Genomic DNA, 13,924 nt, shown 5'->3' on the forward strand with positions numbered 1-13,924 from the left:
CAGCAGAGGGGGCTTTGTCTGTTGCTTGGGAACACCACTGCCTGTTTCTAATGTACTTTACATCATTAGCCCTCCTTCCCACGTTTTATCTCTCCAGCTCTCCTGGCGTTCGACGGTGATGAAAATCCCCAGAAAACGAGCCAATTGGGAGACAGCGAGTCTACTAAGTAGCGATAACAAATCCCCCACCCTAAACACACAGATGCCCCAAAAAAATCTATTATATGTCTGGTTTGTTAATGTTCCTGTGTCTTTATGGCCTAGATATGGGATCTGGCATGTGGAAATGTGTATGGTTTGGTGTGCTTGCATAAGAGTTTTGCATAAAGACTAATTCCATCTTCAGGAGTAAGACCCATAAATGTTATGGCATGCTCATGTGTGCAGTTGGGTGGGTGTCCACCTATATTTAAACACATCCAAGTAAGGTGGACTACCTATAGGTGTGCCCTCAGACATCTTTAGCTATGTTCTTCTGCGTCCATTCATAGTAGAAAGTGGTTTCCTGGCTAATTCAACCCAAATAATGGACAAAGCCTTTGCACACCACATCAGGTAGAAAAAGAAACGAATACAGCCTCACATTCAGTCCATGATGTTTACACATCAACTCCAAAACTGTCATACAATATATATTTTTCTGGCCACAGTTGTTTTTTTTTTTTTGCCTTTTTCTTGACGAAAGCACAGAAGAGGCGAACCTTATATTCATGAATGGACTTCAGCTGTCTGTTTTTTTTTTTTTAAAAGATGATGATGTCCTGGGGTGACATGCAGTGTAGCTCTGTGTGTTTGTCTAGCATACTGCCAGCTGCTGTTTAGGATCAATTGTATCACTGTAATTTGGCAGTCACAGGAGAATAATACAATTATCTATAATGAATGTGACATTTAATTATTTCTTAAGCACAAAAAAACTTAAATTTGTTAAATAAACCACTCTAGAAATGAAATACTTTAAATGAGCTTATTTGAAGGTAAAGGAGAGACGTGTGCACTTCCAAAGATGATGCTGTTTTTTTCCTTTTTGGCAGATGTATATTTGGGCACAGGTGAATATTGAGCTGTCTGGAGGCTACTGGATCTCGCAGCCTGTTGATAAAGGTTCAAGACTATAGCTCATACTGTGGTCAATAAAGGAATGTTATTATCTGAAATTAAGTTAGGCTCATAATGGGTTCACATTGTGTGGCAGGCACCAGAACACTAACCTGACGAGCCAGGTGGTTTGTTACACAGAACCATCGGAGAAGTTCTCATTGGAAACTGTTTGGAAAAGGCCAGACACTTTCAAATAATACATGGCAGGGGATTGGTTGAACCATCTGTCTATCCTGTCCGCCATTGTTGTTTTGAAACTAACAGTCGCGGGCATCACGCACACCTAAACCACACCCGTAGCCGCCAGTAGCTTCTCACCGGATGCTGATTGGTTTGGTTCGCTGCTGTTTAGACAGAAACACATTTACTTCGTGTTTCTTACTTCGGATTTTCGTGTGATATGCGATCCCGCGATTCTTGCATGATCTCGTGATATCGCAATAATCCAGCTGTCGTGCAAGGTAACTAGAATGCACTCAAGAACAATGTCCCAATAACCCAAAATAGTTTCCCAACCCTGCTCTAAGCAGTACAATCTTTGACAGAGTTTGACAAAGCCTATAAACCTGATATTTACAAAGCTTGAATTATCTGTACAGACCTTTTTACACCCACAGATTACTTTTACAGTGTGAAAAGGTCAGAACGAGACTGTGAAAGGGAGAATGTGAGAGACTGGGTGTGTGAGGTGTAGGAGCTGCCATTTATTATTAAACAGTCATCTGTCCCCCAAATCACTTTTGCAACACTGTGCCTCTGACCTCTTTCACCTCTGCTTATTATCCCTCCCTCCTCCTTTCTTTTACCACTGTCATTCCCAAATTCAAACACCATTATTATCTCAATGACAGATAGCAGCTACAGAAATGTAATTTGGACCTCTGGTTTAGAGAAATGTTCCCCAAAGTGGGCAGCCATGTCCCAGGTGAAACTTTAAGCACCATGCTCCTTCTCTTTGTCTACATAGCGCTCATAAAGACCATCTCTGCCTCCCTCCTTATCTCTCCTTCATTGCCTGGTAAAGTAAAAGAGCAAGTAGGCAGGATGCAGTAGGGCTCCTGTTGTCTACAATGTAGAGATGGAGTCAACAAAAGAGTCTGACCTTAATAATTTACTGTGTGATATAAGGGCAGCACATCTACATGATTTCAAGTCCACTTGGCTGTATTGTTGAGCAAGTAATATTCCACGTAGGGATGAAAAACAATAGGGCTGGATCTGAATATTAGACTATTCGGATATTTGTTCATTGGGTAGGTATTCGATTTATAATTTGGGGATTTGAATATTCGTTTTTTGTTTTGTTTTTTCCATCAATACTGCAATAGAGTTGAGACGGATTCAACACCACCATCAGCTTCAAAGCATAAAACACTTTACAGCTCTAAAGGGACATTTCTCACTTCACAAGCTCTAATAGATAAACCCAATTATACTCATCATTTTGTTTTCATTTTTTTAATAGCACATAAAAAAAACATTAAAGAGCAATATAAATAACATAATATGCAAGGGAGGCCAAAAGCCTAAAATGCTTATCAAGGATGGCTTAAAATAAAATCATTAAAATAAACTTAACTAAAAACAATTTCAAATACAACTAATTAGTTTCAAAACAATGAATTTCCTGTAAAAATCACAGAAAAAGAAAAATGAATCTAAATGCATATAAAATAAACTAGGAACAAACATTCTGCAAATCTGTATGAAAAAACATAAAAGAGAAAAGTGAATGCCTTTTTATCAGCTACACAGTGGGGGAACAGTGCTAGCATATCCTTCAATGATGTGTACACACAGTTTAGAGAGAACACTGGTTTGAGGCTTTATAGTTGGAGAAAATTAATATGTTTTGCAGACATTTGTTCAAAGGCAATTACAATGAAGTGAATGTTGCCTCAAATTAAACTGCGCCACCTTTTTTCTTGTCAGCCCATGTTTCTGTTGTTTACTTTTTGACAGTCCTGTCTCTATTTTGTTGTTTTCAACCATCACATTTGATATTTGCATATACTTTCCTGTGGAAATTGTGCTCGGGTTTCACAGGCTGTTTGCTGGTTTTTATTCAATCTCTCTTCACCGCTCCAGCACTCATTTGCCATGCCGTTTCATCCCCAAACCCCCCACCCACCCCACTATACTGCCGAGCACCGCTTGATCTTTTTGAATCAGGGTTAGGCTACTGTTCAATCTCTTTTTAAAACGTCCATAAAACCCTGCCTTTGGTTTGGGCTGGTTATACAAAGGAGAAGAAAAAATGCCTGCCTGCAGGGTTTTTAATGCCCCTAGTGAACAAAAATATTGTTCATTAATGTGCCAATGTAACAATGGTAAACATGTTGACATGACTAGGTATGGGTAAGAATCATCTGATTTAACTAGATTCACTGGGCTTTAATTTAAAAAATGTTGTCTTGTACTCAACATAGCAATGTTTTATATATGAATTCCCAAAGTATGTCTTTCCAAATCATAATCACAATATGCACTACATACGTTTTCATCTAAGCAGTATCTTGTCAAATGACTTCTGAGGTAAGTGCTACTGCAGTATTTCAACACTGAATGGCACAGGGGACACGTCTTTTGTCAAGTTCTCTGTCCTGTAGTTTTGAATCCAAAATGCCCCCTAACATTTCCCTTACATAACTTAAAAGCAATATTATTGCTAAAAAGGCATAGTTTGGACAAATGGAAGGCTATAGTCTCTAAAAGCTAGGACACTAATAGCTATGATAAAGTGACACAAGGAGATACTTAGTGTGGGTCCACGATAAATGGCTAATGGGTCCTATCTGCTAGAAAGAGAGCCTCTGATTTCAAGCATCAATATCAAAATTGTAAAAAGAACTGTAGATTTAAAAAAAATAAAAATCCATTTTTGTGGCTTCTAGGACTGTTTTCCTTATTTTTGGTGTGCGTTTGTATTATTCTTTGGTAAACTTTGATGAAAAAGGGTTCCCATTTATGATTTCAAGAGGATACTCAAATGTGCATTTTTTTGGGCAGTACACTGTATACATGCATATATGTACTTAAAATACTATTGAGTAAGTTGATGTGGGTGTCCTATTTGTCTTGGCAGGGTTGTTCACTCATATCCTATTGGACGAAGCGGCCCAGGCCATGGAGTGTGAAACCATCATGCCTTTTGCTCTAGCTAGCAAGAACACCCGTGTTGTGCTGGCTGGAGACCATATGCAGGTAAGTACGAAGAGTTTCTCTAGTGGAGAAAATGCGTTTCTGTGCTGCTTATTCACTACAAGATAATGTAATTGCATTTTATAGGGTCTTGGGTTTATTCTCTCAGATAAACAAAGACCCTTCTGTGTATTCTAAAAAACAAACAAACAAAAGAATACTTAGAAGGAGGGATGCAATACAGGCACAGCTAGTAGCTGTGACATCAAGTAGAAGAAATAACTCAATTTTCACTTTGCTGTGGATGAGTCTCCACTCTTACTCAAAATACAAAAGAACAGACAGCAGCAACTGTAGCACTGTGGTTCCGGAGACCACTTCAGCCATATAAATTTACAGTCAAACTTTCTAAGCCAACATCAGGAATTATTTAGACAGTGGCACAGGATTACCAGTAGGCACCTGATGAAGCCGAGGTAGGAGTCTAATGTGCAAAAGCTGCTTTAATTACCCAATCCCTCTCTGATATTCCTCGGAGCAAATAAAAATGGATTTAAAAGACAAGGTCCACCTGTGTATCCATTTGTCTCTTTCTCAATCACTTTGTCTCACACGTTTCTCCTTCCACACTTCTCTCCTATATAATAACTTAGTAACTCCAAGGAAAGAAGGTGCTCCAAGGAAGGATGTTGCCCTTTATCATTCTCCGTCTCCTCAGTTTCTCCTGTCTGCTCTCACTATAACAGTTTACAATCATTATTCAGCAGTGGAAGAGAAGACAAGTCAGTGAAGGCTAAGCCCTCTATTGATGGTTTGCTTTCTTATTGACTGCGTGGGGCCTCATTACAGCTAGCTGACCTTCTCTAACTGTCAGGCTTGAATTAAGATTTAAACAAAAGATGAATTGCTGTATTGTACATGGCAGTGGTTTAAAGATAAAAGGAAAATGAGTCTGCATGTTTTTGTGGGTGTTTGCAGTTTTGCAAATGTGTAACTTTGTTTGAATCAAAGCACATTGGGATCATGGTCACAAATCTTACTCACTACTGTCAGACCAGAGGAATAATACACATTAAAATAGTTAAGACTGTTATAGGTATTGGAGGAGCTACTGCTTTATGTTTGATTTATTCACTTATTTGATTTATTGCCTACAAGAGATAAGGAATCAAATGCCACCTGTGGTTTGATTATACCAAACAATCAAATGCTATTCTGACTTGGCTTGCAAGCAGTGCCACATTGAAGCAGATGTGTAACTAAGACTGGCCACTGCATATATACTCCAAACCAAATTGAATTTGGCATGTTCACACACTGCGAGTAAATTCTACTATAATCACTGCAACTCAAGGTCTGTTTGTTTGTTGGCAGACGCACCAGATGGAAGTGCTTGCAGGTCACAATGGGAGTAACAACTCACTTATCGGAACTTCCTCAAAACAAGAATAGTTCTCATAGTTCTCAAGTAATTTGAATTTAATAACAAGTATCCAACCTAAATAATAGCTCTTTTTGAAAAGATTGTTCCAGGGACTATCGAGCCCGGGGCAACCAAACGTTTGGTGTAAAATGAAAAACTTGACCTTCATCTGCTGTGTGCCTTATCCATGTGTGGTACATGGTTTGACACCTCTTTGTTAGCCTTGGAATTGATTCAGTATACCACATTGAAATTCATACTTGAATAGAAAGGAAAAGTAATGATGTGGTAAACTACCTTGTTCATGCTTTGAAACTAACTTTTCTCTCCCTCCCAACCTCTTTCTCTCTCTCCATTTTGTGTCCCTCGATTTGCAGCTCAGTCCATTTGTGTACAGCGAGTTTGCGCGGGAGCGTAACCTGCATGTGTCACTGCTGGACCGACTGTATGAGCACTACCCCCCTGAATACCCTTGCCGCATCCTCCTGTGCGAGAACTACCGCTCTCATGAAGCTATCATCAAGTAGGTGTGAGCCCTCAACAATGTGTTGTGTCGAAACGGTGGGAGGAGAGGCTGAAATACTCGAGAGAAGAGGGGGTGGGAGGAATGGGTCAGGAGGAAAAGGGGAAACACAGGTGAAGAATTGACAGACCTGGGTTGTCTAGCTAGGAAATTGGAGTCATTAAGGAAATGTTTGGGCTGACAATAGCTCTTTGACAAAACAACACCAGGCGCTGCACAGGTTTAGGTGTATTGCTACAGGTACTGGTGAGAAGATTAAATATGAACTTGGAACTCCACTTTGAATTTTTAGCAGACACAAAGAGGTTTACAGCGGCAAACATTGTCTACACACACACACACACACACACACACACACACACACACACACACACACACACGCGCAGCAGCAGCACATGAAGTTTTCACGTTTTAGAAAAGATCCGTTTAGATTTGAAGTTATCATGCTTGCTGGTAACATACACAATGTATCTTTAATCATTCTCACATTAACAATGGTTTATTTTTTCAATCCCAAAATCTCATATACCCCTGGTTGTATTACAGGGAAATGTATATAAAATGATATACAGGACAAAGAATTGCCCAACCAACTTTAACCAGCGTTTTCTTTGGCTTAAATTATCAGTGACTTCTGATGTCTTTGTACAAACATACTCCATTCTCATATCCCACTCTTTTTGCTTTCCTTTTTTGCATCCCTTTCTCTCACCCCTTCTTCTCCTCCCTTCTTACAGCTACACGTCAGAATTGTTTTATGATGGGAAGTTGATGGCAAGTGGGAAGCAGCCTTCCCATAAGGACTTCTATCCTCTGACCTTCTTCACAGCCAGAGGAGAAGATGTCCAGGAGAAGAATAGCACTGCCTACTACAACAACGCAGAGGTATCAAAGTTAGAATTGGTTTTGCTGTTCTTCTGTGTCATGCCTGGTGGCATTTGCATATAGATTATGGACCAGTTTTTGGCTGAATGTTATGGTGGCAATTATGATATCTATCAAATAAGAATGTATGTTAACTGTGTGGGTGGGTGGGTGGGGGGGGGGGTGTCTTACTGCATGTCAATAACTGCTCATGCACGTGCATTCATTCTCCCTTGTGGGGGGAGGGGCTTAGGAGACCGTTTTAGCGGAAAGGGGGGAGGGACTGAGAAGTTGTCGATGTTCAAATTTTTTGGCTAAGTCCTGGATCTTCGCAATCCTACCTACATAGGGCTGAAACAATTCCTCGAATAATTCGATTACAAAAAATCCTCGATGCAAAATGACTTTCCTCGAAGCTTTGTTAAATCAATGTTACCAACGTTGTATCGCTGACGGATGGTGTTTCCGCATGGATCATTATTACTGTCGTACACCAGACACTGCTCAGTCTGCTGCTGGCGACACATGCCAGAGCGTAGCTAAATAGTGAGGGGCTAAGAGAAGCGACAGGCTGGAGAAAACGACAGAAAGTGTCCAAAGTTTGAAATCAAAACAAAAACTCTGTACAGTGTGTCTACTGCAAAATCAAACTAGCTTACCACAATAATAGCACGACGTCAACGCTTCAGCATCTCAACAGAAAACATCGAGTCTAACTTAATCATCCATTCCACGAAGTGGACCCGACAAAAGTAAATTACAGAGTCGTATTGACGATGAAACTACACCAAAAATCAAAGACAAGAAAATATGTAGTGGTGACCACAATCTGATCTGAAGAGCTGACATGTTGACTATCCCTTTGGAAAAACAGCTGATTGTTGCGCACCATATTTTCTCTCTCTCTCTCTCTCTCTCTCTCTCGCTCTTTCTCTCCTCTCTCTCTCTCTCTCTCTCTCTCTCTCTCTCTCTCTCTCTCTCTCTCTCTCTCTCTCTTTTCACGGAGAAACAGCTGATCAACGATCTAATAGCATACGTGCAACAGAGCTGTGTAGCATTGTAATCAAATATATAAATGAAAATAGTTTGATTATAACTAATATTTACATATAGGCCTATATACAGATCAGTCTCAGGTTGAAACTTGTAGTTCTGAAAGTTAAGTTGCACAATTTAATGTAATGTTTATGTATGTTTAATGTATGCCTTAGTTTGAGGTTGATATCATTTGAAAAAAAAAAACTTTAAAAAAACAATGTAATATGGCACTTAAATGTTTAGTTTTTTGAGATATGATATTGTAAGCAATGTAGGCAATAAAAATGTAGCTTTTTCCGAAAATTTAACCAAACTATTGTTTATTATTGCTCTTCAATAAAACAAAAGTATTTCTTATCCGATTACTCGATTAATCGATAGCTGCAGCCCTATACCTACAGCACCTTTAATACAACATTTTCCAGACCTGTGCCATGGAGCTAATGTATTTATGAATTTTATTTCCACCACTTTCCTAAAAACGTTTAAAACTAAATAGGGCTGTCAATTGATTAAAATATTGAATCGTGATTAATCGCATGATTGTCCATCGTTAACTCACGATTGAACGCACATTTTTTTTTATCTGTTCTAAATGTACTTTAAAGGGGATATTTTTAAGGTTATTAACCCTTAGAGAAAAGAACTCCTGCGGGCGGCCGCTCGAGGTCCGTGGGAGATCGTTTACATGATCCTGTTTTAATAAACTGAGTATAAACAGGAATGTAGAAAATGTGTGTGTGTGTGTATATATACAAACATAATACTCCAAGGTACTTGTAGGAGCAGACTAGGGATGCACTGGTCAACCTATTTCACTATTAACCACGCTTGAAAATGTCACGGTTAATCAATCGTAAAGGCTCTGCTACACCGAGCTTCAGCCGATCAGTTTGATTAATATACTGTATGTATGAAATAGATTATTTTCTTAAGCATTTTAACTTTCAAATGATGCATGGTTGTTGGTTTTGTAGACCCCAGTTTGAAATACATAATTCAAGGCTTTGATTATAATTAAATTAAATTAGATTTAGATTGTTCAGTTGAGTTTGGTTGACTGAAGTCCAAAACTGATAAGCGCTGTTTATTTCGCTTCATCACACCCACTGTCTTTTAGTCGTAACTGAAGATGAAACCCATAAACTTAATTAGGAGCTGACACCCATGATATTCTTATTGGTTCCTCTGTAGATTTCACCCTTGCTGACATGTTCAGGCCAATTAAACCACGTATGCTTTCTTGATTTTGCTCCTGTCAGCAATGCCAAATTAATTACCTCCCGTATTTTTGATACAGCACCCATGTCAAACCGTTAACATTATCATAGTCTATATCCTCAAAATACCAACTCTTGCTTTAATAACTAATATCTAAGCATATGTCTGTACTTTGCTAACACATAAAATCATAAACACCAGTGAAGATTATTAAAATGTTAAGTAGTAGTTTAAGTAGAAGTATAGTTTTATAATCCAATCGAACATTTTATTTTTCATTTAGCAATGCATGATAAAATGCTGGTCTGGAATACCATGCTTTTCTGGAAAACAACTCATCCATTTGCATCAAGCCGTAGCTCCCTATTTTATATGTTGATTTAGATTCCTCAGTGTCATGCAGCTCATAAATCTTCCTTTGATCTCCAAATATTTTGTCCCCTACTGTTGCCTGTTTGCATGGGTGGAAAATACCCCTTAGTCTCTGACAAGTTCTTTTTGTGTGCAGGGATCAGGGTGTGAAGAGAGCATGACATTAAGCCTGGTTGTTGCCTCTTTCTCTAATGTTGCTTCTCCATCTCCTCAGGTATTTGAGATCGTGGAGCGGGTGGAGGAGTTGCGCAAGAAGTGGCCAGTGGCCTGGGGCAAGCTAGACGATTGCAGCATTGGAGTGGTATCACCATACGCTGACCAGGTGTTCCGCATTCGTGCTGAGCTCCGAAAGAAGAGAATGCATGAGGTCAGCGTGGAAAGAGTGCTCAATGTCCAAGGTGAGGAATAAGTATTAACCAACTTGCTCATGCTTTGCGCCTGCAGTAAAATTATTACTAGATCTAAGTTTCCCTATTTAGAGAAATGGTTATTTGGCGCCTTTATTTGTAGCAATACTTGAGACAGTACAACACAATTAGCTCAAGAGGACAGCATGTAAATAGTTTTAGTTTCCACTGATATCAAATGTCATGAAAGCAAATGGAGAAAATCTTAAAAACCGAGCAAAGAGGAGGTGCAAAAGTCTTAGTTTCTCTCAGACCAATTGCCATATTTGTAATTCATTTGTAATAGATTGTATGTTTTTTTTTCTCCTAATGATGCCCCAAAAAACCTGCCTACCCCAGCTTTAAGTTCTTCAAAGAGTTGTCATTCATTCAGAGTACTTAGAGACTTCATAATAAAAAAACATGTTTGCAGGTAAACAGTTCCGGGTGCTGTTTCTCAGCACGGTACGGACGCGGCATACCTGCAAACACAAGCAGACGGCCATCAAACGTAAAGAGCAGCTAGTTGAAGACTCAACAGAGGACCTTGACTATGGATTCCTCTCCAACTACAAGCTACTCAACACGGCCATCACCAGAGCCCAGTCCCTGGTTGCAGTTGTGGGAGACCCCATAGCACTGTGCTCTGTTGGGCGCTGCAGGTAAATAATGGCACTTCAATACTGTAAGATAACAGATCTTTATGGAAAGTGATAGTTATAAGGAACGACTGTTCTTGTGATGTGGTAAATCTACGGGATCAATGACCTTTTGTTATTTGGTCTTATATTGTTTTGCGTAATACTATATGTATTTTGATTAGGGTTTCCTGAAGCCATTAAAGGTATAGTAAGCAATGTTAATCCATTACACTTTTTGTCAAATTCAGCGAATATCTCCTCATGGTCACCTTGCTCTCTATTTTTTCTGTGCGCTTAAAAAAAAAAAAATCTGGTGTGCTTACACAGCCCTGGCTGTGTAAATGCAAGACAAACAGAAAGGTGCGCATGAGCTGAGTTTGCAGAGAAAAAGCAAAAGGACAAAATAATACAAATTAAAAAATAAGTTGTATGATTGGGAAAGGAGAAAGAGCCTTGTGTGGGTGAATCACATGACATGGACATCATCAATAATTGAAGTTTTGACCTGTTTGTTCAGATTGGACACCTGTTTATTTTTCTGCATTTATTGATCTTTGGGTTATCATCATAGTTTCATATACAGTAGCTCATAGCTATGAGGGGCCATTTGCTGCCACCCCCTATTTAAATCTCTTTAATGTATTCACTCTTAGATCCCCTTGCCCACCATCCATCTCCATAGCAACTGTCCATGTTTGCCTCCAGTGGTTATTATAACATGTCAGGTCTTTTGCTGTTGTGGTTGTTTGCAAATGGCATTCTGCAGAAATGGAACAAGTGAATTGATGTGTCCAAAATGGATGCATTTTCTTGACCATGCACATTGAGCCTCCTCCCAGGAATGACAGATCTTGGTTAGTGAAAAAAATCAAAATCAATTTAAAAAAAAAAAAAAAAATCCATAAAAAAAGCCTTTCTTTTATGTCATTTTTCAGTTTTTCAAGAATCGGTTTAGGAATCGGAATTGTTTTAAAAGTACCGGTTCGCCATTGGAATCGTAAAAATCCAAACGGTATCCAACCCTAATGCCAATAAGTGCAAGCCAAAGTGTTGCTGTATCCACCTGTCCTGCTGAGGAATCTCATGTACAGATGTATGTGTAGACTAACTGAGTCATCCAACAGCATAATTGCAACACTAGTGAACCCTGCAATGAGTGCGGTTAGGTTCACTTCGAGATTGTGGAACCATTGGCATTTTAGTCTATATGCTAATATGCTAACCCACTCTTGTATGACTACCCCTGTATGAGGACCAAAACGGCTAAGAGCTCATTTAAAGACAGTATACTAATAGATTATTGTGCCCTTTGATATTTTCTTTGTTGCATTCCTGCTACTCCCATTTTGCCTCCTAGCTTTAATTTTCTTTCCCTTTTGGTGTGCTTCATCATTTTACTGATTTTCCTGGTTCTCATTTTCCCTCTCCTCTTAACACCTGCTTTACACATGCTTTTTCTACATTTGTTTTTTTTATTCAGCCCCCAAGAAGTAATTTCTTCTTCAGAAAAAAATCAACACGGTGATCCATGAAACACTCACTCCAAACAAGGAGAGATAAAGGAGAATGGAATTAAAACTTATCGCCATCTGTTTTGTTTTTGTTTTGTTTTTCCCTTTTCCAGGAAATTCTGGGAACACTTTATCTCCATCTGCCATGAAAACACGAGCCTACATGGCATCACCTTTGAGCAGATCAAATCTCAGCTGGAGGCCCTGGAGCTCAAAAAGACCTACGTCCTCAACCCATTGGCACCAGAGTTCATCCCTCGTGCCCTCAGGCCACTGCAAGGGCACCACTCTTCGCAGGTCCTACATCCCCACCACCATCCACATCCTCAGCACGCACAGCCAGCCGTCAACAAGCAGGGTCCACAGCATCAGCAGCAGCAGCAGTCACCCCCTAAGGTGAGGTGTTTTGAATGAGGGCATGCACAGTGGAAGGAATAACTGTTTCCATCCATCTTTTCTTTTATGGGCAATTTCAAATGGGCAGTACAAATTCTGACACCAAACTGTAGAAATAATTGAAAAAAAATCTAAAGAGATTTCTCTTCTGTAAATACTGAAAATAACAATTTCTTTTTTGTAGGGGTTTCTCTGTTAATGTAATGTGTTGGGTAACCACTTATTGGTTTGTGAAAATAGTAAAAAAATGATCCGGAATAAATTGATTGCTTCTCGCTTTTAGAGGGGAACAATGATAAAAGCTTTGCACGTGCGGGCGCGAAACACATACAGTGGGGCAAAAAAGTATTTAGTCAGCCACCAATTGTGCAAGTTCTCCCACTTAAAAAGATGAGAGAGGCCTGTAATTTTCATCATAGGTACACTTCAACTATGAGAGACAAAATGAGAAAAGAAAATCCAGAAAATCACATTGTAGGATTTTTAATGAATTTATTTGCCAATTCCTAGGGAAAATAAGTATTTGGTCACCTACAAACAAGCAAGATTTCTGGCTCTCACAGACCTGTAACTACTTCTTTAAGAGGCTCCTCTGTCCTCCACTCGTTACCTGTATTGATGGCACCTGTTTGAACTTGTTATCAGTATAAAAGACACCTGTCCACAACCTCAAACAGTCACACTCCAAACTCCATTATGGCCAAGACCAAAGAGCTGTCAAAGGAACACCAGAAACAAAATTGTAGACCTGCACCAGGCTGGGAAGACTGAATCTGCAATAGGTAAGCAGCTTGGTGTGAAGAAATCAACTGTGGGAGCAATTATAAGAAAATGGAAGACATACAAGACTACTAATAATCTCCCTCAATCTGGGGCTCCACGCAAGATCTCACCCCGTGGGGTCAAAATGATCACAAGAACGGTGAGCAAAAATCCCAGAACCACACGGGGTGACCTAGTGAATGACCTGCAGAGAGCTGGGACCAAAGTAACAAAGGCTACCATCAGTAACACACTACGCCGCCAGGGACTCAAATCCTGCAGTGCCAGACGTGTCCCCCTGCTTAAGCCAGTACATGTCCAGGCCCATCTGGAGTTTGCTAGAGAGCATTTGGATGATCCAGAGGAGGATTAGGAGAATGTCATATGGTCAGATGAAACCAAAATAGAACTTTTTGGTAAAAACTCAACTCGTCGTGTTTGGAGGGGAAAGAATGCTGAGTTGCATCCAAAGAACACCATACCTACTGTGAAGCATGGGGGTGGAAACATCATGCTTTGGGGCTGTTTTTCTGCAAAGGGACCAG

The 13,924-nt window shown here is 39.7% G+C and overlaps 1 protein-coding gene across 2 annotated transcripts in view; it reads left to right on the forward strand.

The window, feature by feature from the left end:
* helz (helicase with zinc finger) overlaps positions 1-13,924 on the forward strand; it is a 59,891-nt gene that overhangs the window by 34,792 nt on the left and 11,175 nt on the right. For both annotated transcript variants that reach the window (XM_078279296.1, XM_078279304.1), the window contains exons 19-24: positions 4,187-4,305; positions 6,043-6,188; positions 6,926-7,073; positions 9,898-10,081; positions 10,503-10,731; positions 12,335-12,617. In XM_078279296.1, coding sequence (XP_078135422.1) covers positions 4,187-4,305; positions 6,043-6,188; positions 6,926-7,073; positions 9,898-10,081; positions 10,503-10,731; positions 12,335-12,617 — 1,109 coding nt within the window. The remainder of the gene's footprint in view (positions 1-4,186; positions 4,306-6,042; positions 6,189-6,925; positions 7,074-9,897; positions 10,082-10,502; positions 10,732-12,334; positions 12,618-13,924) is intronic.

The sequence above is a fragment of the Sander vitreus genome, chromosome 2, assembly GCF_031162955.1.
Source record: "Sander vitreus isolate 19-12246 chromosome 2, sanVit1, whole genome shotgun sequence".
NCBI classification, from domain to species: domain Eukaryota; kingdom Metazoa; phylum Chordata; class Actinopteri; order Perciformes; family Percidae; genus Sander; species Sander vitreus.